This window comes from Lagopus leucura, unplaced genomic scaffold (assembly GCF_019238085.1).
Source record: "Lagopus leucura isolate 7727_CA_CO unplaced genomic scaffold, USGS_WTPT01 Super-Scaffold_100004, whole genome shotgun sequence".
NCBI lineage: Eukaryota > Metazoa > Chordata > Aves > Galliformes > Phasianidae > Lagopus > Lagopus leucura.
In genome coordinates this window covers 10,360,984-10,384,871 of record NW_024962264.1, presented here as the reverse complement: position 1 = coordinate 10,384,871, position 23,888 = coordinate 10,360,984, and the positions used below count along the sequence as shown (strand labels likewise).

The following is a 23,888-nucleotide window of genomic DNA, read 5'->3' as shown; positions in this document are numbered from 1 at the left end:
GCTGGCTTGCAGTTGTTTTTTTTTTCATTTTTTGCAAAGTAATGATTTTAAAGAAAGCCTAGAGCAGTACAGTTTTTTGCTGAAGGTTAAAAAGTGTAAGTAATTGGTAGCTACAATAATGTTTTCTAGGACTGTCATAACATTGTGGCTTTTACGTTTTTTTTTTTCCGGTGGATTTGCTTAACTCTGCTTGTGACGTTTTGAAAAGCAAAAAATGGAAAGTCGGCCTGTTCTCTGCTGCTGAATTCCAGTTCCCTCTCTTCTTACAATGATGATGCCTTTTGATAACAGTTCTTGAAAGAGCAGAAACTGAGAAAAGTTAACTTAATAGAAATTGACAATTAGTTCTCTTCATTTCCCCCGCTAATGAATTCCAAAACTATGCTAAATTAGATGATGGCATTGGGAATCAAACAATTGTAGCCGTAACATGTCTGAGACAGCGAGGTAGGATAGGAGCCACTCCCAAATGGAGCTGTTTTGTCCTGCTGGCTCGGCTGAACAGCGTACACGGTGGTGTGACAACACCACAGAATCTCCCCGCCTCGAGTCAGCGTCACTTCTTTTCACACAAATCAAGACCATCTCTCCATCTACCACAGCTGTTCGAGAGACCTGAGTTGTGCTGTTAGCCATTAAACTAATGCAACCATTCTTAGACACTGTAAGGAAGAACAAGCTTCAGTGTCAGTTACCTTTACGCCGTGAGCGACAGTAAGCAGAGAGTCGATGTGATTTTGTTCCTGTCTCACGGTTCGTTCATCCTCAAGTGAGATACCTGGCAGTAGTTTTAATGTCAAAGTACAAAGTATACTGCTACGTGAAAATTAAGTTCAGTACCGTTAAAGTCAAAGCCATGGAATTTCCAAAAAGGGCAGCTGGTTGGTGATGGCTTTCGGCAAAAGCCAAACGGAACCAAAAAGCCCACCTCAGCTATTCAGTGTTTGTAGCGCCGCTGGATGTTAAAAACAAATCGCAAATCCTGCAACTCTGAAATGACCGAATAAATAACAGGTACCGAGGTAGGAACATGAATGGAAAGAAAGCCAAGTAAAGCACTATTAATAAATGAAGCCTATTTATTATTTCAAGTGTTAATGGTAAAAAAAAGTCAGCACAGCTGTTGCATTTAAAAAAGTGAAACTACATTAAGTACTATGTTTCTAGTTCAGTAAACAGATGAACCCGATGTCCTTTAATGACATAATAGTTGAGCATTGTACAGTACATCTTATGAAGACCCGTAAATTAAAGAACTACTTTTTAAATTTAGTGATTACAAAACTTCTGCGTTCACAGCTTTAGCTTCTTTTTTCTTCCACGACCGTCAGGAGTACCATCCATTTTGCGCTTCTGTGCCTGCAAGGTAAGGTTGTCAAGTAAGTTCACGTGACACAAAAAGATCCATAAGCACCGCCTTCTGAACCCAAACAGATGGAGACGGTTTAACCCGGGCAGCTTTAAAAAGGTGACAAAGCGCAACTGTAACGTGGCAGATAGATACGCATCCCACTCAGGATAGCGGCTGTCTTATACTCTTACAACTCCAGAAGGGCATAATTCCACAGAGCAAAAAAATGTTTACAAACAAGTAAGGATATTACAAAGCTTCCCTGGTTATAGAATAATACTTCTAGGCACCACTTCTGTGAACCATTTGAAGCAACACTTTTAGCAACAAAAACCTAGGCAAGAAAAAAGGTGATTATTTCCTTTACAAAAACAAACCTGTGTGTTTAGGTGCACTTCAGAGCACTTACTATCAAGCATATGCGCTCGTTTCCCCAAATCTAGCTCTTGGAGCCCATTCCACGACAAGCCCTCTACGCAAGGAGCGTGAAAGCAGGCTCTAATGTCTAATTTGTAAGCACATCTGTAGTGTTCTCAAAGCGAACTGAGCTGTTTGCACTGCCTGCCTAGATATCCTGCTGTGGTAAACATCCATTTCTTTATGGATAAAAATTAATGACAAGGCTAAACCCATCTCAAACGTATTTTATAAAGGTAAACTCACAGCCTACCAACTCAGTGATTAAAAAACGAGGCAAGCGTATGTGTTCCAGGTGCACTTTAGAACCAGAACTTTTTTTGCCGTCCACGAGGCTAATAGCTGAGTAACTGTGTGAACTTTAAGCAGCTCTTAGCGCTGTCCTATAAGGCTTTCTGTTGGACGCTGCTTTAAAATAATTTCAGATATCACATACCATTAGAAAAACTCACTGTCGTCAAGTGCTTTTTTGTGGTATAAAAACAGCACAAAAAAAAAGCGCAACCAAAACCAAACAGGCACCTTTTTAAATCTTACCGAAGATGGTTTTGGTCCGCGTTTCTTCTTCTCTGCCTTTTCCTTTTCTTCCAGTTCCATGTTCTCTCTTTCAATCAGGGTGATTAAAGTATTGCATCTCCTCTGTAGCTCCTAAATGACGCAACACAGTCACTCACTACTTTAGACAGCTACGCAGTGTAAACAGCATCACGTCAGAAGACTAGAAATACCTGTAAGTTGTACGTTTTTTGTACTTCGTGCAAAACCTTGGAAGTAGAAAAAGGAATTGAACGCTTTACGATAGTCATTATCTGGATACACGGGAGTGGGTTTGATCGCCGATGTTGGCTTTTAAAACACAGCTGTATTTAATTCAAACTCACGGTGACCGTGAAACACGGCAGTAACTGGAGGTTTAAATTTCACCTCCCGTGACAATTTCAGATTACTGCCTTTACCATCTTAAAATTGTCGAAAAGTCTATAAAAATTTAATATATTGTACATATGCACACGCTTACTCTCGCAGAAGCCATTCCGTAAGTCTGCGATATAACTGCGGTGTGTCGGTGCGGTGTTCGCAGGGAAGGAGCACGTGAGATTAATACGTACCATGGCAGTTCTAGACTTGAGAAACCAGTCAAATCTGAACTGGGGGGAGTTTCGGATACACTGTCTTAATTCATCGTAGACGTTCTCTTTATCAAATCCTAGCTTGTGAAGCATGCAGATTAAAAAGCGATCCTCCTCTTCAGTGTAATTCTTCCCTTTGTTAGTACCATACGATATTCTTAGCTGGTGGAAAGGGGCTTTGTATCTGCCAATCTAAGCAAAACAAATAAGATTACACAAACTAAGAAACTGTGTAGAATTAGCACGGAACTGTTTTCTATAAAAGCAAAATAATCCTGACAGGCAGATGAACGATACCAAGTTAGAAAACTAGATTTCTAACATCACCACGCCGTAGGAACTGTTGGTTTTCTAGCCATTGACGTTATTAATATCATCTAAACAAGCAGGTTTAGAAAAGTTTGCCAGTAATCTCAATTATCTGCACACTGCAGACCTGACACTACGTGTGAAAATGGTTGAAATCTGCCGGTCTGGCTGGGATTCTTTCTGATCGGGATGGTAAAATCACAAGAAAAGTAAAGCGTGTGCAGCTAAACCTGAAATTATCATCACAGCTATCAGCCAAAATAGGAATTTTTAGTCTACATAAAGCAATTAAATTCAAAAGTAGAACCTGCAAAGGAATAGCGCTTCTACAGAAAAGGAAAAGGTAGCAACCGCTGATGAACAGACCAAAGACAGCGATATCGTGCCCAGCGACCTCTTCTTAACGTACTGGTAACAAAGGCTGGGTAAGTACACAGCACAACAGCTCGCCTCCTTGGCACGGGGAAATAAGGGCAGCGAGAAACACAGCAAAGATACCTTCGTATCAAGTGCTTTTTTTATGCTGATCCGTCTCTGAATTCTGGCTTCTCCTCTTTCTATCTGAGCCATGATCTTCTCTATGTCTTGAAGTTCGTTGCACCTTTCCCAGAACACAGCTGCGAGAAGAAAAACCGGTTAGATTTTTTTCTTGGAATGAGGTGTTAGCCTGAACAGGCAGTAGATGTTATTTCCTTCTACCAGAGCTCACTGCTGTATAAAAAAGGTTGCGCCTTTACCTGATAAGCTAACTTCAGTGCCTGAAATTGTGTTGCAGTACTGCAAATACTATTTTGAAGATGGTAGATATAGGAGTCTTCATTTTAAAAGAGGTGTGACATAGGCCAGAAATCTAATCTTGTTAACTAATCTTCTCAAAGCAAAAAAAAAAAAAAATCTTAAGAAAGTCTTAAAATTGAAAGTGGCAAAACAGCAATACGGCTTTACGGAAGGGAGGGGGTGAGAAAGCGTAAGAAATTAGCCAAAGGCAGGAAGAAAGTGTCTAAAAGACGACTAACTGTTTAAACATCACATCCATGAATCAGCAGCTGTGTACCACTATGTATGTGTAATGTACACATTATGTAATGTAGATGCTGAACAGTGCAGCTGCGCTCCACACAAGGCGCTTCTCTGACAGGCCAGGGCTAAGGGGCCAACTGGTCCTCGGTCACAAAAGACAGTGGTTGTCATTCACTCGCAGCATATTTACAGCATCTCGTGCTTTAACAGTGTGAGGTACATAATAAAGGTATAATTATTTGAGACAGCTACTGCTTAGTGAAAACAGCGCTTTTTGCTGAGCGCTGCCTTTCGCAAAACTGAGGAGGAATTGAAACCAGCGCTCTCCAATTGGAATATATCACAGGAGGTCTGTAACAGCTCGTGTGCAGGTCTCAGTACAGCTTTAACCACGCTGGGGCTAAACCTGCTACATTTTTTTCTCAGTAGAACCCAACTCCATCAGCACAATCCAACGAGAGACTTAAAAGAGCCATACAGGAAGCGCACGGAAGTCGGTCAGCACGTTCACAGGCGTTTCAAACTAGAAAAGCAGCATCAGATACAGACTGGACTGTAGTTGAAAAATAAGTTACCTGAATACTCAATGACTTCCTCCGGGGTTTTTCCTTCTACTTCTCGTGCTATATTTTCAATATCGTCACGGCCCCACTTCTCATTAGCTTTGATGAACTGGTTAAAATCTCTCTTATTCCAGTTAGTAAATCCCTTTGCAGAAATTAAAAGCAAACATTGCAAGGTCAGGATTCGTCCGTTTCCACGTTTGTCTTAACAGAATTTTTTAAAACGCCTGAGAGTAACACTTGCATCGTAGCAACAGTGTAAACTTGTGCTTTTCCTGCTGTTTGACCTTAGTAGAACGACGACACTGTAGAAACCGCCAAAGGATTGGCACTGGTTCTCTTATTGCTACTTTCAGATAATAAAATTATTCGGGTCATAAGTTAACCCGTTTAAGAAAATCCCTCAGGAGAAGCGAGTAGTCTCTATAACGGCTTTGTTCAGCCCAAGGACCGCTCAGATATCATCAGCCTCCTGTGTCACCTCTGGTCTCTTGCCCTCAGGATGCCTGTTGTGAGATGCCTCTCAGTAAGGACGGAAACAGCACTGCTGAAGTTATCAACTGCCAAAATTAGCTAATTGCACATAGTATTAACCTTAAAAACTGGTACACAGTCAGCCGCACCATTTCACCACAGCTCGTTTGACTGCACCAATTTTCAATAGCAACTCTTTCATTGCGCTACTACTCGAACAACAGTTGGTCTTACCCCCAGAAAATACACCGTGAAAATATAATACCCAGACAAACAGGCATTTATCTACTTTGAATCACTTAAACGCACGAGCTAATAATCACGTAGCTGCCCAGCTTATATCTTCTTAAAGAATAAAACGTTATTCACTTCTAGTCATAGTTTCAGAAACTTGACCCTTTAACCCACAGCACATAGTTACATGTGAGAGTGGCGAGTAAAGAACATGCTTCACATTATGTGGAAAGGAATACGTGCAGCTTTGCTGCTGGTTTGCGTGGTTCCACAACAGAGAAAAGATGTCACAGGCTGCAGTCTGTGCAAACCTGCGAAGCCAGACTCGGACACCGGATAGGTCTTAGTCATTAGGCTTGGAAATACACAGAAGGTCGATAGGGTCTGGTACTCTGAATGCACTGACTTGGTAGGTGGATATCCTTCAAAAAGCTATCTTGGCACATCGCTACAAACCTCGCGTTACACTTTTTATTCAGTAGTACAAACTAAAACGTGCGGCCGCTTTAATTACTTTCAATGTGGCATCTGGAAATCAATGACAAAGACACGTTCCTATAAGGCGGTACAAAACAAACCTAGCTTCAGATGACATCGGTATCATTAAAGAACCAACCGTACCTGGGTGAGAAGCTTCTCTTTTTCTTCTAGTTCTTCGTCATTAAGAGGTTCAGCTTCATCAATCTTAAGCTGCTCTTCCTTTTGCGCTTGGGCTGCATTCGGAAGATCGGGATTACGAGGTACCTGAAAGGTTTTACATTTAGTAAAACCTGGTGACTTTTCACAGACATTAGTAGCTTTCCGTTAATACAACCTGATCACTTGTTCAGCCCAACGTGATTTTAAGTTAATGTGAAAGGTGGGACAGGACGTACATTCCTACCAGTGTATTGATGCAAGGAGTGAACTTTGTTACCTTGTACCCGATTGTTTTCCTGTAGTAGAGAATCTCTTTTTCCAGTAGTTCAAAGAGTCGTGGAGGAAAGAATTGAAAGTCCTGTACATTTGGCTGTTTTGGAGGCCGTGGTGCCTGAAATACATAACGTGATTCTATTTGTCTCCTGTTCACAGCCAGAATCTCTGTGAGCAAAAAAACCCCCTTTATTTCTACCAAAACATACTGTCCTTACTTAAAGGAAGGTCACATTAAAACACCATGCAAGAGTCCGCTACAACACGAGGACTTCTGCAAGTGAAAAGGTGAGCGAGAGCAGGCGGTGTCTTTGGGGAAGAGAATAGTGGAAGAAGACTCACCACGTGCACCAAGCGAGCACACAGTGCGTAGGTGAAGAAAAACAACCGCTGCTTAAGAAGCAAAGTCGAGTCTTTACCCTCCTGAACTCTTACATGACAGGTTTCATCCCTCTCTTACTCTTTCCTCATCTAAGTTGGTCTCAAAACCTTTCCATTTTTCTAAAATCAAACCCTCTGAGTGCTTCCCCAATTTGTGCAAGCAAACAGAGTGATATTAATAAATTAAGGCCAATTTCTTGCTTTCAGCTTTAACTTCTCAAGTCTATCTGAACAAATTATTTTTAATACAAGTCAACTCACCTTGGGTGCTTTTGGCTCACTGACTCGAAGAGCCTCTCTGAAGTAAGCATCCACGGCGTAATTGGCTTTTCTTTCTCGTTTAGGTGGTTCAATCCACTCTGTAAATGCCATCTGGGAAATAACAATAACAACAGTAATAAAATTCTACCACCCCCAAGAACTATTAAGACTAAGTCCTGTGTAAGATTCAGATCAGATTCATTTTATATGAAATGAAGCGTACCTCTATTTCATTAAATCATTTACATTCTAAATTGTTTCTGTAGTTCAATTGTATTTTAACCAACATGTTATGTTACAAGTTATGTTACAAGTATGGTACAATCTTACGAATCAATACTTTCCTTCTAAAGAAGCAGAAAGGTTACCTTCTGTTTTTCTCTGTAGTCCTCCCCTTCAAAATTATATACGCTGGATTCTGTATCCATCGTGAAATTTCTGAGTGAGCTTTCACCCATCTTGGAAAGTTTTTCATTCATTTCTGCAGTCTGGGGGCGGGTGAGAGAGAAAAGAACATCAACAACTTTGAAAGGTACCTCATTACAAAGCTCACGACCAATACAAAACTTCTCGCAAAGAACAACCGTATTTTCTCCAGCTTATAACAAGGTTGTCATCCGGCAATATACTCCTAACATCTCATTTAAGTCTACAGGGAAGAGCCTTTCTTTTCGTTTATCTCACCTTTTTTGCACCTCTTTCCAAAATGTGATCTATATCTTCATCTGTAATCTCACTCTCCTTGGAGGCAAACACATGCGTCGCTCCGTGTCGAATCATTTGCAGCATTTCATCCTTCCCAAGTTTATTCAAATTTTGATCCACCAGTCTTCCTAAGAGAAAATCATTGGAAGGTAACAACACAAGGAGGACTTCCCCCTCCTCTTAGCCTTAACTTGAAAATGCACCTCATGCAGGGAAACTCCACGTGGGAAAAACAAACAAATAAAAAGCCAGCAAAATCTAGCCAGGAATGACAGACATTTTGTTTTACAGTACATGGAATGGTTTTGGCTGTGAGACCTTCTATATGAGCTTTATGTTATGGTGCATGGTTTGTTTTTTGTTTTTGTTTTACAATTTCAAGACAAAACCTTGTTGAATGATCTTTCCACAGTTAAGCCTCTGATTCCAAGCAAACTAATCTAGAAGGTTAAATATCCTCATCGCTTCTCCCTGCGTATTAAATAAAACCGAGGCATTGCTTTTTCCATTTCGAGACTAATTTTTAAAAAGTGAATAATTAAAAAAATGACATCTGTCTATAACTGCTTTATTTCTGGAAAAATAATCGAAAAGTTAATGAGGAGAAGCCTACCCCTGTTGTAAGTTTTCAAATGGATCGGGTCTTTGCACTCCGTCTTCAGAGTACAGCTGAGGCAAAAGCAACATTCCCATTAACATTCACTTGATTTCACTATTTTCAATGTTGAAAATAAAATGAAATAAAATAACTCATCCTGTGTACAAACTTAATTAATTGCCTCCAGATACTTGCCTTGCTGAATGACTATGGAATCGAGGCGGAGTTTCATTTCTGCACGCTCCACTATCCTTTCTTCCACTGTATTGTCTGTGATAAATCTGAACACTCTTACAGTCTTTGTTTGACCAATTCTGTGAGCTCGATCCTAGGCAAAATAACACCACAAAAATGCTTGCTTGTTAACTCGAATATAGAATTTATATTAAATATATAATCGAATATATAATTGTCATGCATTTTCATTAGTTTCAATACACTACTTGGTAACACAGAACAGCGTAGGTTAGCTGCCTCTTTATAGAAAATCCAGCAGCGCGAGTACCCAAGTTGGCATTACAAGTTGGTGTTGGGTTTCTTTGTTTCTTTTTTAAACTACATCAACAATAAGCACATCTGTAAATACAATTCCTCAAAATAGACCGGGGTTCTTTTGGTTAAACAACAAAGGGGAACACGGGTTGTTCGTGACGTTAGATAACCTTTTCTGTAAAACCAAAGCACTTTAGCAATTGTCTCTGTACTGACCAAGAGCTACCTTTCTGAAAATCGTTCAGTTGTGCTATGAACATTTCAATTAAAAAAATACAGTGCAACCTCACCTGACTGGCAAATCATTAACCGCTACAAGAATTAGTATTCCAAACGTACACCTTTACTGGGAGTTTGAACTACATCACTGTGGCCTCCAGGCACAGTTTTCATCATTCCTTTAAGCTATTTTTGCTAGAATACTTGAGAACGTACAGCTTAACTGCAATAATTAAGAAAAGTGAAAGCTTTGTCAGTGACAGACCTCGTCTGCCAGTTAACACGGTAAGATTTTAAGTACCATCTCTATTTCCTTATTTAGCACTCTTTGTTTATCACTGTCTGGAGATGCATACAAATCCACTCCAAAGACAATTACAGAAAATCAAAGATGGTTGTGAACAGAAGCTTGCCCTTTTATTACTGCCCAGAAACCATTTCTTAAAACTGCAATTTGGTTTTTTATTCGCCTCTTTTCCGAGGTTTCAGTGGAGACAGTGAAAATACATTGATTTTGACTCCCCAGAGAAGGAAGATCTATAGTCGTGGACTTAAGACGTGCCATTAGTTTAGTTTTTAATGAAAGCAGTTCTTTTTACTTTACTTTTAAACACTACTAAGAGTACCGTGGCCTTTGCCCCCACTTAAATCACTGCATTGCCCAAACGTGACTAAGCTGTACTGAAACTGAAAACTAAGTCTTAAAAATACTACTTCTATGCTTAAATGTTTCATTTCAAACTTAAAAATGCCACCTTTGTATAACACACACATTTTCAGAAAAGTTACGTGAGGAAAAAAGGACATTTCTGTCTCGGTTCTTACCATAGCCTGAAGATCTACTTGTGGATTCCAGTCTGAATCGTACAGAATTACAACATCAGCGGTAGCCAAATTGATTCCGAGACCTCCAGCCCGTGTACTCAACATGAAGACAAATTTCGAGCTACCGGGTTCATTATATGCATTAATAGAAGCCTAAATAAAGAGAAACGTTACCATCAGTTGAACCGGATTTGTTACAAATGCTATTTTTATGCAAGCAAAATATTTCTGTACCTGTCTTTCGTCATGAGGTGTTTGTCCGTCCAGTCTACAGTACTCATAATTTCGCCACATACAATAATCTTCCAAGATATCCAGGACTCTGGTCATCTGGCTGAAGATTAAGACTCGTGAACCTGGTTGGGGTAAAAAGCCTTTATGTTTTCTCCAAAGCTTCAGCTTCACCGAATACCCCAAGCGGCCGAATCAGAAAGGGAAGGAGGGCAGTTGCATGTATTACGAACAGCAGAAGTTATCGAGAAAAGACGGACTTAAAAAGTTTTCAGTACTACATAAGCATAAAATAGTATATGTTAAAAATATGCTACTTTCATTGAGCAACTGCCAGAATGTGAAAGAATGAGCAAACCAATGTGACTTCAAACCCTTCTGCGATTACAAAACGCAAAGCTGCAGAAGTTGCTGTCAAGTACTGCAAAGAATTCCCACAGCTTTAAACACGATTCTGTATTCTCTAAGTACAGTGTGTATTTACTGTTCAAATGATATCTAGCTGGGACAAGAGTGATACAGAAGACGCAGATCACCACAGCTGTTATTTATATATAAATTATTATTATGAATATTCGTTGGATACCAAGGGCAAGTAACCGAGGTCTGGATTTTCTATTTTTCTGCAGTGCCCCCCCAGTCGCAAGCTTTCCTCCACTTCTTTGGTGACTCAACGGTAATACGCTCCATAGCTTTCTCCATAGTACCGAAATGTTAAAATTAAAACAATAAAATAAAATAACTGACGTGTTCCACCACATTTGCCTGGAGGAATCCGCTGAAACAACTCACATGCTGTTCAAAGTCATATCCTGAAAGAACAACATTTCACACAGGATATGATTTGAACCCACTGTGAAGACTCGGAATCTCAAATGGTGGTACGTGACAACGAACTGAAGCGTTGGCCAACGTACCACATCTTTAAGTTACACACAGCCAACGTTGCTGAGAAACCAAACCTAAAACCCAGACCGACTGATGCTTCTGCAGCCTCACCTTAACTGGACAACCAACTTTAGCAGACCAAAAACCCCTTCCAAGTCACAAAAAGCTGTAACAGACTATTGACTCAGTTATTTATGAAGGCGCTGTCAACTACTTAAGATACAGCACTCAAGAAGCTGGTATGATGCTTAGAAATCAACCATGATCCCTTATAACATATGCTGCTTTTGAATGAAGACTCTAACAAGTACTGATTTTTGTTTGTATCCCTGAACTAAACAACACCCAAACGACAACAAAGAGATGCATACCTTGCTCTTTCAGCTTTGGTAGTAATTTGTCCAGTACTACCATCTTGCCACTGTTGGTGACCAAATGCATATCTGTTGTGTAAGGTGGACCAGGTTCTGCTCCATCAAAGAGATAGGGATGATTGCAACATTTTCGCAGTTGCATTAGGATATTCAACAGTCTCATTTTGTCCAGCTTTCCAGCAGAATTCAAAATATCTATATCCTTCATTAAGATTCTTGTATACCTACATGAAAGAAAGAAATAAACCCTTTTGAAACTATAAAACAAAGTTGTCCTTCATTTAAATAACACGGTGCATTCAAAAGCTCACCCCTTCTAACTTCATTGGGTAACTCACTCTTATCTGCACATTTTTATCTTCATAAAAGTGTCGCAAGAAAAAAAAAAGCAGGCATCTAGTACAGTGTAAGGAATTAAATCGAGTTCCGTGCAATAACCAAGTCACAAACAGCACGTTCCTTCTAAGCCTCTGCCACAGCACGCTCAAGTGTCTGAATTACCATTCTCGTTGCATTTTGCTGAGACCCACGTAAATTTTCACTTCCTTCTTTGGAGGTAAACTTTTCTCTACATCAGCCTTAATGCGACGTAAAAGGAATGGCCGTAAGACCTGAAAGAGATTGCATCATTAACTGTAGTTTGGAAACTAAATGTTGAACCAATCAGTAACAGCACTGCAGATATTCTCTCCTCTACATCCTCCAATGCCAGAGCTTTAACCCGATCATCTGAAAAAACAAGCACTATAGGCAAGCTATTATATATGGGAACATACATCAGTTTCCTTTGGAAGACTCTGAATCTTCTAGTTTGTGACTTTCAGGACAAGCCTTGTAAAAATTTTTCAGTATTTTAGTAGAAGGCTCCTGACCGTTTAGGTGATTTTTTTTTTAAAACCTCACTTAACTGAAATCTTAGCAGTGTCTTGAAAGCTAACGTTTTAAATGTGAGTATCTTCAGAACGTTGAGAGCCAGAAGAATATACTCTTCCTCTCTGGAAAACAACTTTTTTTCCAAAAAACTGACATCCTTTAAGTTTTTCTGAAAACCGGACGCAGTTTCTGGAATAAGCTGTTAGGCCTAGTATTTAATCACAAGAAGCATTAGAAAAATTATAACCTAACTTAGGTAAATGTAACACACAAAAAGCACAGACACTTACCATATGCAGACGTTCCACCAACTTTTGATCCCCTAGACAGTTGTTCGTATCAAACCACGAGTCAAAGTCCTGCAACGACAAAATAACTGACATGTAAGAGCTGTTCTCCCAAGGTGCACTCGCATTATAATGGGAAATAGATACAATTCAAGCAATTCTGTTAAGCAGCAGATAAATAACCACAAAGCCCCTTTTGGTGTAAAAAAAAAAAAAAAAAAGAAATTGAAGTAAAATTCTAGTGTCACGAGGCTTCCGCTTCTACAGCTGTCACAAAGAAGTAATGAAACACTATTCTGATGCAGTTCTCTTGCTAGGCATAAGTAGTACTTAGTGAAGCCCACCGTGGACTACACAACATCTCCCAGTTCACGGGAAACAAATAATACGGCGACTTCCAGTTAAACGTAAGAACTGAGTTGCTTTACCAATATTTAAGCCTACTGTGATACGCAGTAGAGATCATCTTCACAGTGTAATTTGAAACACCTCAGATCTGCAGGGCTCACAGTAGCCCTTAGGAACGGCGAAGCTGGAAACTTTAGTTTATCTACTATTCGTACAAGATACGATATTGGAAGCGCTTACTGACTGTCAATCCATCACTATAAATAACTGATAATCCAAATTACACACGCACAGATGATGAGGTCTATTTTCAAATTAGTTTCACTAATGGCAAGGAAGACTTACTTCGGACGAATTGAAGACATCTGGCAAAAGGAAGTTAAGAAGCGCCCAGAGTTCATGTAAGTTGTTCTGAAGTGGAGTTCCAGTTAGCAGCAGCCGATTTGTGGTCTTGAATTCTCTCACTATTTCTGATAACTGAAGGAGATTGAGACAGCAGTGATTATAAATACATTACTACTACTGCTGTCACTTAGCAACACAGAAAAAAGCCCTTATCAGTAAAAGCATAAATTACCTTTGATTTTTCGTTTTTAATCCTGTGGGCTTCATCTATGACTAAATATCTCCAGTTAAACTTCTTGAATACTGATTTTTCTTTGATAAGCATTTCATACGACGTGACACAGACATCCCACTCTCCTGGCAACAACACGTCTCTGACAAAGGCAGCCTAGACAGCAAGGTGACAGCTCTTTAGTGAGGCTTTGTCAAAACTAAAACAGAAAGAACAGTAACGCTGCCAAAATTAAAACCAGAACAAACGGACAAAACCATTGCTGCTAAATTGGGAAACGTGACAGAGTTCATTTAACGTACAACCACTATAAGGACATACAGTTGTTAAGAGGTTAACTCACGTCCGGGAGAAAGGCAGCCAAAATCAAACTTTGGGATTCTAAAAAGACACGCTGCAAAACTCAGAGTACCAGATCTGAATCGGTGACTTCCAAAGCTATTTCAAAGTTTCAGTATTTCTGTAATTTCCAACCCAACAAACATCAAAAGTAGACCTGAGTGCCCTTAGAATAATAATTTAAAAATTCTGCTGCCTAAAGTGTGAGTTTAATGCCAGCAGCAATTACTCCCTCCATAAATAACTCCAGCTGACAAATCTGTGACGTGCCATCACAGGCCGTGCTTTTCAAAATACAAATTTTCTTCGCTGAAAAACTAGCAAAGAACTGACGATACTGAAGTAACAAAAAACAAATGATTGAAATACTAAGGCCGTAAGTATCTGGACCGTATCTTCTAATTGACACCATTCAAGGCAAATAGGATTTGTTAGCAGTTTTTTTCCAACATTAAGTTGACCAACATTTCCAGAAACCATTCCTCGATGAGAGCCCACAGCCCTCCTAAAAACCAGTTACGCTCCATATGATAAACCGTATGGAGCAGAAAACAAATGACTTCTATCCAGATGCATCTGAAACCACACAAATGAAAGCATTTTAATTGTTTCTGTTGTTCTACATGGGAAGAAACGTAAGGCGACAAAGCCACAGCTGCAAAACACACGTGTGAATTCTGAGCCGCTCATATTTTAAGTAGGAAGCGCTTGTGAGTCTTAAACTATTCAACAGCTAGAAATCCAATTTCCTCCCCTGTGAAAGAAAGGTAAGAGCAGCAGGATCGCATGCTGGATTTACTGCGTGTGAATACAGGAACGGTAATAACATCCAAACTTACTCGCTGGTCTTTGTCACCTATCAAGCACACTGCTCGAAGCGTAGGTACCCATCTCTTGAATTCATTCATCCAGTTATGTAGGGTGGACTTGGGAACTAACACCATGTGAGGACCAGGAATATTTCTGTAGTGTTTCATATATCCAAGGAGAGAGATTGTCTGCAGTGTCTTCCCAAGACCCTTTAAAAGATATTAACATGTCAGGAATACAAGATCTCTTTGCAAACACCTTTAAAAAGCTCAGCAGGGTGCTCGGAGTACACCATACAAAATGCAGCAGCCTCAGCAAGCGGATAAGATACATTAAAAGACAACAAAAGGCATCAACACTTCAGTTAATGGAAGCTTATGTATCTTCCCCCAACTTTACAACAGAAAAAGTCCTAGACCATCATTTTCAAATGTGAAATTTTGGAGTTAGAAGTTTGCCTTTTTCTTCAAGTGAGACCTTCTAAACAGTTAAGAAAGCAATATTTGGAGCAATTTATTTTTGTAGATTAGGTGAGCTCAGTTCATTTATTTAGATGTCAATGTTATAAACTGACATACGTATTCTCTTAAACTTGAAATTAAGCATATAAGCGAAGACCCTGGTAAGGCAAACGTATAAAAAAAAAAAAAACAGACACTGAGCTGCTTCAGAATGACTTAAGCACTATTGACTACTCAAGAGCTACCCTGCATCTTCACCACGTCACTTTAATTAAAACAAAACTGAAAATGCTCAAAACCCAGATGATCCACGTTATCCAAATAATTCAAAAGACAATAATTCAAAAGACAGATAAACGGAATTTAGGAAACAACAAAACAAAACCAAACATCAACGCGAGTCACTTTGCTTCCAAAATTCAAGTCTTTGCCTTCAAAATGACCACTTTCCACCTGCTGTGAGATACGCAAAGTGTTTACAGGCAACGTGAAAGGTATTAATAAATTCAAAATAACTTATTATAAATAAATTAAAAATATTTAGTAACAAACATTTGAACGCCTCAATCCAAAACGGATTTTGGAATAGCACAAATGCAAGAATTTAAAAAGTTCCCCGCTCTTCTTTGTTAATGCAAGCTCACTCCACTCGGAACTAAGCAAAGAAAATCCTCTGTTCAAAAGCAGGTATGCTGAAGAAAACTCCTGTTCTATTTCAAAATTAAATGTCACGAAATAATAACTTAAAGTTATTTGCCTCTAATTTACCTTGAAGAAATTTTATTATACAGAAGAGCAGCTATCGGGAAGGTGAGAAATGCATTATAAAAAATATAATTCTGGTGGTTTTTTTTTTTTTTTTTTTTTTTTCTCCCCTATCAGCTCCCCATAAAAATTGGTACAATTAAAATCACTTCAAGGACACAAGTCCGTCTGCCTCTCAAACCGCTGGAATTTATTTTCCCTTTGTCTCTCATCCTTCAGGGAAAGAAGAACAAGAGTGAGCAAAAATACTACGGCCAGCACCGACTGCGTTGTCCACGGCCATGGTGTAAAATACCATTTTAGTCCCTGATTACATCTATCCTGGAAAGTTTCCCACTGGTGCAGTTCTTCCTGCTGGGCACATCAATCCACAAAAGCCATGCGTACGGTGCTGTCTCTGCTGCGTATCCTAGGAACAAAAAGCGTGCCCGCATTTCTTGCTCTTTTCATACACGATGCCCTCTTTGCAAGGGCAGCCTCATAATACCACAACAAGATTGTTGTGACGTCGAGAAAATGAAAAGAATGTATCACTCCATGGAATGCCTCACCCTAATTTCACTTTTCTAAAGTTTAACAGATTCCTCTTTGCACGTCTGTTTCCAAAAGCGTCCGCATTTATTTGAATTAACATACCTGTGAAATTGCATTAAGATTAGAAATCTAAAACAGAAAAACAAAATTGGGAAAAACATGTTGTATTTTAAAAATAGAATTAAAAAAACATCCACAGCTGTACTAAAACTCCATTGTTTTACAGGTGTTCACAAGCTCCCCACTAGAAATACAGGTTCCATACATACCATTTCATCCGCTAGGATACCATTGATGCCATTTTCATATAAAGAAATGAGCCAGTTCAATCCTCGGACCTGATAATCACGCAGCTTTCCCCACTTAACATCTAAAAGATGTAAAAGAATAGACAAAGAATGAGGGTGGTGGTAAGAGGATGCCCAAAGAGGCTGTGACTGTCCCATTCCCGGAGGTATTCAAGGCACGACTAGACGTGGCTCTGGGCAGCCTGATCTAGTGGCGGGCAACCCTGCCCACAGCCAGGGGATTGAAACTAGATGTTCTTAAAGGCTCTTTTCAACCCAGGCCATTCGATGACTTGGGAAGATTTGTCCCAAAGAATTTCACCTTTCCTTGCGTGCCAACTGACATTCACCCAAGCTACAGAACTAATTCAAGTGGTAAATATGCAGTTCCAAGGACAAAGTAGACTGGAGACAGTGAAAGGCTAATTTTGTTTCTGCTTTCGGAAACGACACAAATTATACAGATATTCCAATTTTATGATCCCCCCAAAATCAGAACACTGTTGTACTGGAAATGCTGTCACGGCTTGAAGCAGTGATGGAGCACCTGGTGGGAAGGCGGGGCCAACCCAGGGGAGCTCAGCTGCATGCAATGTACCTGAGTGACTGGAAGGGGTGGAGCCAGGATCCATCCCTTCCCAGAATTCACTTAAGGGCTGGCAGTGGAGGGGAGGGAATCTCTCTGGAGATCCCTACGTGCCTAAAACCTTCTGAAGGTAAGCAGTTTTTTTTCCCTTATTTCTATGTCCACAGCTGTTGTGTTAGAGAGAATCCTCATTTGCTGCAGCCTGGGATCTTGCTGTCCCGTCATTGCTGAGCTTTCCATCACGTTACAAGAGCACTACGTTAAAGTAGCAGAAAATTAATTTCTCTGTCAAATAGATGGATGCCATTTTGTACTTCAAGCTGAATCACAAGAGCTAAAACTGTGAGAATACTTAAAGCTAGCTCTTTCTTAGTAACTAAGGTATACCAAATGGATTTCTAAAGGACAAGACTGACTGGAGCATCTTTTTAGCCTGAATATAAAAGCTCCCCTGACAGCCTATTTTGTTCCATCGGAGTGGTGCTGGTTTTTTTCCCCCGTTTTCCTCATACCTAGTTGACTCTTTTTCTCACTGACTAGAGTGAAAATAAAGTCCTGTTTAATCTTGACTTTCAGGCTTGACTTCTGAAGGGGAAAACACTTTGGGTAGGGGAAAAAAAAATAGAAGAGGAAACGCACATGATGGAGATTCTTCGAACCGAGTGCAGACATTGGTTGTCTTGGAGCTTTCTGTTAACAGCTCCTCATCTTCTTCCTGTTCTGTTCTACGATGGCGATAGCTGAAAGTGCAAGAAAGAAGTAAGTTTTCGGCTGAACTATTTCAAAACTTAATGGGTAAGCATGAACACCTAAAGAAGCTTCTCGCAAGAGAACTCTAAAGGTAAACTGATGAATTGAAATGCTTTTAACTCTTTAGAACAGAAGCTTCTTATGATAGGATGCTTGCTAGATTGTGACTCTCGTTGTGAGCAAGGTCAAGTGTTAGGGCAAATGAAAGGGCTAAAAACACAAAGCCACTGCGCACCAGTACTGGTCTTGAACTACAAGCCAGGAAATGACACCTGTGCTTCAAGGTTCTGCAACATCTGCCAGAAGCTGCAGAAGCAGTGCAGACGCACAAGCTGCAGTTAAGGCCATCCACTTCTGTAGATGCGATTTTCAAGGTGCCTCCAAGACAGTGACATTGTGTTACTCATGAACTCTTACAAGCTACAGACGTGACTGCTTTATTCTTCTGCCCCAGCTTTTCTAGGTACTGGAATACTTTCAACTGTGATAGTACTTTGCCACCTCCACAGATGTCTTGTAACTCCTAGAATTCTTAGACAATTTACAAGCTACAAAGCAGTCGGGGAAAAATAACCACAGTTGTACAGTGTGAAACACACCCAAATGGGACAAAAGCTGACAGGGTTAACTTATGCTTCTAAAACACAATAAAATCCTTAATTACAATACAAGCTGATGTACATATCATCACTCACTCGCCAACTGACAGCAAGTTCTGCTTCTCATCCTTCTTTATTCGTGGACGTCCTGGTTTCATTTTCAAAGGTGAAGTTGGAGTTTTCTGAGCAGCAGGCTGAATGAAGTGAGCAAACAGCTCAGTCTGCTTCAACAGATACTCAAATCTGTTTGCTCTGTCTGTTTGCTGTTGACAAGGGAAATTAAGCAGAAGAAGTGTGAGACGTTACAATATGCATTCATTTAAAAGATAAGACAACAAATGCTTTTTGAACAATAACAATTCCCATATCTTCAAATACATACCTACAATAACAAAAAAGAGATTATTAACATCGGCAACGTAACTGTTGCTGACAGATCCTTTCACTAAGTCACGGCTAGCTGCTGCTGCCAGTGTTAGGATCAAAGCTGTCAAACAGACCTGCCCTAAGACTGAAATCTGACTGATACTAGGAGCGTGCGAGTGTCACTAAACAAGGCAGCATAGCCCCTTCAACAACCTCCTTCCATTTAAAATTACTGTCCTATTCTCAGAGCTGTATGCCCACCCACCACGCACAGAATTCTGCACGGAACTCGTTCACCTCACCAACCTGGCAGCAACCATTCTCTCTGCTATCACAGTAGCACCCTAGCTGCTTAGTGTGGTGTCAGATAAGTATGAGAGTTGGCATGAAAAGGGGCTGGGACAGCAGAAACGCCCATCGCTAGAGCCAGTAAACCGATTTCAGCAGTAAAGGGCCATAACATATGCTCAGCCCAAGATGACAGAGTGCACCCCTTGATACGAGTCACCATTTTTGCTACACAAAAAAGATTTTTTTTTCAGGAGACAATATCTAAAAGGTTTAGAGCCTCCGAGACAGGTTCTGCTTGGAATCAACACATGTTCCTAGCATCCTGAAGTTACAGGAACTTTAGAATAGGCAACAAAAACAGAAGGCAGCTCCAATTTTAAAAGCAACCACTCAGACCTTCTGCCGGCTGCCACAACGTAACCTGGTATTTAGTAACATGCACAGCTACAGGAAGCCACTTTCTTAGTAAAAAGGAACGTGTTCCAGACTTTAGCAAGAGCAATGCCAGCCCTCTGAGTACATGCCTCTTGAAGCAGATCCTGTGCTACGTGAAAAACAGAAAGATGGGATGAGAAGAGACAAGAATATCCTCTATGTACTAGAGGAGTCAGAAAGATTCTAACCACAGTTACAGCTTGACTGACACAGCTGAAATCCACAGCCAATAAACAGTTCCTGTTTATTCCTCATCGACTGCTTTTATTTACACTGTAACTGTTTCTGAAGTCTAAACTAGCTGAGATTTTACTGCTATCCAAGCTGCCAACCCTTGTTTGTTCCACTGGGTGCACAAAAGATAAGTACAAAATGCATTCTGGAAGCTTCCTCTTTCTAACACATTTAGCAAGGAAATGGCCATAATTTTTTGGCGGCGCACAAATACGTCACAACCATTTTCAAGGTGCTTCAGAGCGTTCCCTTAGGAGTTGACAAATGTTGTCTGTATCTTTAAGGCGGGACACAGACAAGAATAGGTTGCACTACACAATCTTGAGCTGTTCTTCAACCAACAGAGACAGACAAACTTTTCCTGTTTTCTTTTACAGTGCATCTTCTGACTATTTTTACAGTAAAATACAGGCTTCCTTGTCGTTGTGTCTATTTACAGCCTGGAGGAAACAAATCCAAGTTTGCCTTCTTCTAGGAAGTAGCACAAAGAAATTAGCAGAAGACTGGGTTATTTTCAGTGCTAAGAAGAAACATAGGAAGTAGCAGATGACAAGAATCAGTTTCGCTTTGCTATGAAGAAATTCCACATGTACTCACAGGCACTGGGATCAGGAGCGGGAAAACAAGAAGGAACACAGAAAGAAAATGTGAGACGACGTTAAGGAGCGGAAGGCTGTATCTCCTACATTTGGGATATCATGAAAGGAAATATAGGACATTTTCTCCTATCTAATCTGAGACATGGAATTACCCACTCTCAAGTTTGAGGAATCTAAACTGGAGCTTCATAAAGAACAAATTGCAATTCTGAAAAGCTAATAAAACCCCTTTCAGTCTAAACAATGTGAAAGGGCTGAAGAGCTGGAGAAGGCTTACAGTCAGCACTCACACTAAACAGCAAACCTCTTCTCAGCCTCCTGTGAATTTTCAAAGCTAACTTTTATTTACTTTACTCATATACTGAACTGCTTGAAAGAAACTCCCTATTCTGAAGTGCGCTGCCAGAGAACATTTCAACTGAGAATGAACACAGTGACCACTCGAAGCCTTATGTTCCCCCCCCTTTTTTTAAAAAATCGTTTTCCACTCCTCACATTAAAATTCATGTACTTTTCCTACACAAGACTCCTACTCCTGCAGTTCAAAAACAAATTTGATTATTGTCCTGTGCTGAACAGCGATACGTAAAAGATCCTAGCCTTCAACAGATGCCACATACTGAAGAAAATGAAGTAGCAGCCATTTAGGAACCAAGAGAGAATCCTTCTGACTGAGAAAGGGAATGATCAACTCTTTGTTATCCTCCTTGTCTACAACTGTACACCCAACCTCAAAAGCAATGCAACCAATTCCTTTTCCACTTCTTAAATTTAAGAAGTTTGCTGTTTGCTCTGTTCTTAAATTTAAGAAGTGGAAAAGGAATTGGTTGCGTTGCTTTTATTCTTAAATCTTAATTTTCTTAAGTTCTTAAATTTAACACACTGGAATACTTCTCATTACGTGATTCTGATAAGCCTGGGGCACTTCAAAGCTGCTCAATGTTTCTAAGACAAAGCAAAACACATTCACAGTTAGTCCCACAGACCACCACAGGAGTCTGTTCTAACAAGTGCCTAAGTACAGGACAGCTGTATGCATTTCCCAGTGATACGTACCATTTTCTCTTCATATGTAGGATCTGCTTCCTGGATTTCTTTTGGTTTTCCTGGTGATGCATCATTAAAAGATTCCTAAGATGAAAAAGAATTAAAAACAACTTATTTTCTGAATAAGAGAACAGATCTACGTCAAACAGAATAAGCTCGCTGCAAACTACCATCTATCCACATCAGATGGCACATCCACCTTTCGCTGCTCTGATACAGTTAGCTTCGTATTACTGTAAAGTGATCTGGAGCTGGATCAGAGATCCCTGCCACTGGGTGTGGGACAGAGCTCGCTCTCCCTGACCCACTTCAGCTCTATCGTAACCGCATCCCACCAGAGTGGATGAGGGACCAGCTGTGGTGTAGCAGCTCAGCAGGCCACCTCAGAGTGCTGAGCCAACGCCTCCTACAGCCGGCTCCTGGGAGTGCTGGGGAAAGAACTAGCTCTGGTCCTGAAGGAAGAGCGCTTCCCAGTGTCTCCTTTTTCCAGCATTTCCCAATTTCTCATCGTACTCTATCAAAGGAACAAATCCAAATAAGAACCTGGGCTGCAGCTCTGTCCTGAAAGCAGCACAGGAATTTAGAGAAACCGCACTTTTCTATTGTTTGGTTTGAAAAATCAAACAACTGTCCGTGTCAAACAGAAGTCCTGATAACCACGGACACCACCGCTGCTAATAGGAGAACACGCTGGCAGGAGGGCAGTCCTCCCTTCAGCCCATTCCTGCCAAATCCTTCACCCAGTGCCTTCCACTGTGCCTTCTGACCGGTGTGTTTTTGTCCTTGTCTTGCCTGTAACCAGGTTAGTTCTTTCCCCATCATCTCCCACGTGTAATTATTTCACCTTCTGCTCTCAGACCCCAAAGGACAGGGCAACCATTCTCCACTAAACCGCACTAAAACAGCACGTTACACAGCAGTTCCTGAAAGGCTCAGAAACAGAAACAAGCACACAGTGCCCACAGAACCGTCGTTAACCATCTGCTCGGCTGAGCCCAGCCAGAGCTGAACGCAGTCCTTCCCAGCCAGCGGAGAACAAAGGCAGAAGTACAAAACACCACTAAACAAAGGGAGGCAAAACACGGGGTGTTTGTGGGCGGCTCCTCGCACAACTCTGCAGGTACAGCTCACGGAAATGGAACAACCCCAACGCAGGTCGGCCAACATTCAGAGAAGGCAGAGTTAGGGCGAAAGGTCTCCTAACCTTATACCCAACCTTTCTATTCTCCTCCCGCTGCACTTAGCTGACAGCCGGTCACCACAGGGCCGTTGGAACTTCCGTGCCAAATTCCTCTTTCTGCAGATACGCCTGCAGCAACGAACACGGGGCACGGCAGCACGCCGCCAGACCTGCTCACACAGCTACAAGCCTCAGCCGGAGAGCAGGAAGCCGCCGTGCCTCCGAGGCGCTCGGGACCACCGAGACCCGCCCGAACAGAAGCTTCGCCGAGCAGAAGGCTCTCCCTTCCCCGCGCAGAAGGAACCGACCAGCGGGCCCCGAAGAAGCCCGCGCCTCGCAGCTCCCACGCGGCAGCCGCAGCCCGGAGGCGCCCCGTTCCCGCAGGTTGCGGCAGGACCCGCTTCCCACAGCGCCGCGGCTCCTCGCTCATCTGGAAAACACGGCGAGGCGCTGGGATGGCGGCGTGACTCAGAGCGCCGCGCGGGGAGCAGGACCGACCGGTTTCCTCCTATCGCCACGGACACAGAGCCGCGATAAAACCCGCATCTCTAGGAGCCGCAATAAGCACCTGCTGCCAAAACAGTAATAAAAAAGCGCCAAGAACCCCTCCGCAACTCCCTCCCCTCCCCAAAAAAGTTGAAGACCGTTTCGCAGTGCCCAAGTTTCAGCGCCGCGAATTCGCTGCCGCCAGCGAGCCGTCCGGCGGGGGAGCGTTACTCGGAAGCAGCGCGAGGCGAACCCACGCGGGAGCGGCCGCGAACCGCATCGGCGGTGAAGGACCCCCCGCCCTGCCTCAGTCACAGCCCCAGCCGGCCGGCTCCTCCGCGGCGGCGGATGGCTGCGCGCGGCTCGGCCGTCCCGGGTGCGGCGGGCCGCCCCCCCCCCGCAGGCGCCGCGACGCACGGCTCGGCCCCGCGCCCGCCCCTCCATTGTCTCCCGGGCCGCCCCGCCGGCCCTCGTGGCGGGCACCTGCCTCCGGCGAGGTGCGCGGGGCCGCCGCCGAAACGCGCCTCACCTCCATCGCGGCGTCGGCTCCAGCGGGCCCGGCGGGAGCCGTCCCCACCGCCTCTCCGCCGCCGGCCCCCGGCGGCGCGGGCGGCTCGTCCGGCGGCGGCGGTCCCTGCTGCCCGGCGGAC

General features: G+C 42.0%; 1 protein-coding gene across 1 annotated transcript in view; it reads right to left on the bottom strand.

Annotated features, from left to right (window-relative positions):
- Positions 1-1,156: 1,156 nt before the first annotated feature.
- The window catches only part of SMARCA5 (SWI/SNF related, matrix associated, actin dependent regulator of chromatin, subfamily a, member 5), a 23,205-nt gene continuing 473 nt past the window's right edge, over positions 1,157-23,888 (bottom strand). Inside the window, 24 exon segments of the mRNA XM_042870460.1 lie at positions 1,157-1,359; positions 2,306-2,416; positions 2,878-3,090; positions 3,706-3,824; positions 4,803-4,935; positions 6,120-6,242; positions 6,415-6,528; positions 7,053-7,163; positions 7,421-7,540; positions 7,737-7,885; positions 8,551-8,683; positions 9,892-10,044; positions 10,126-10,247; positions 11,382-11,608; positions 11,886-11,995; positions 12,548-12,616; positions 13,238-13,369; positions 13,470-13,625; positions 14,648-14,827; positions 16,648-16,748; positions 17,891-17,991; positions 18,697-18,863; positions 21,582-21,656; positions 23,768-23,888. The exon segment at positions 23,768-23,888 is cut by the window's right edge and continues 221 nt beyond it. Coding sequence (XP_042726394.1) covers positions 1,294-1,359; positions 2,306-2,416; positions 2,878-3,090; positions 3,706-3,824; positions 4,803-4,935; positions 6,120-6,242; positions 6,415-6,528; positions 7,053-7,163; positions 7,421-7,540; positions 7,737-7,885; positions 8,551-8,683; positions 9,892-10,044; positions 10,126-10,247; positions 11,382-11,608; positions 11,886-11,995; positions 12,548-12,616; positions 13,238-13,369; positions 13,470-13,625; positions 14,648-14,827; positions 16,648-16,748; positions 17,891-17,991; positions 18,697-18,863; positions 21,582-21,656; positions 23,768-23,888 — 3,106 coding nt within the window. The 3' untranslated portion in view covers positions 1,157-1,293.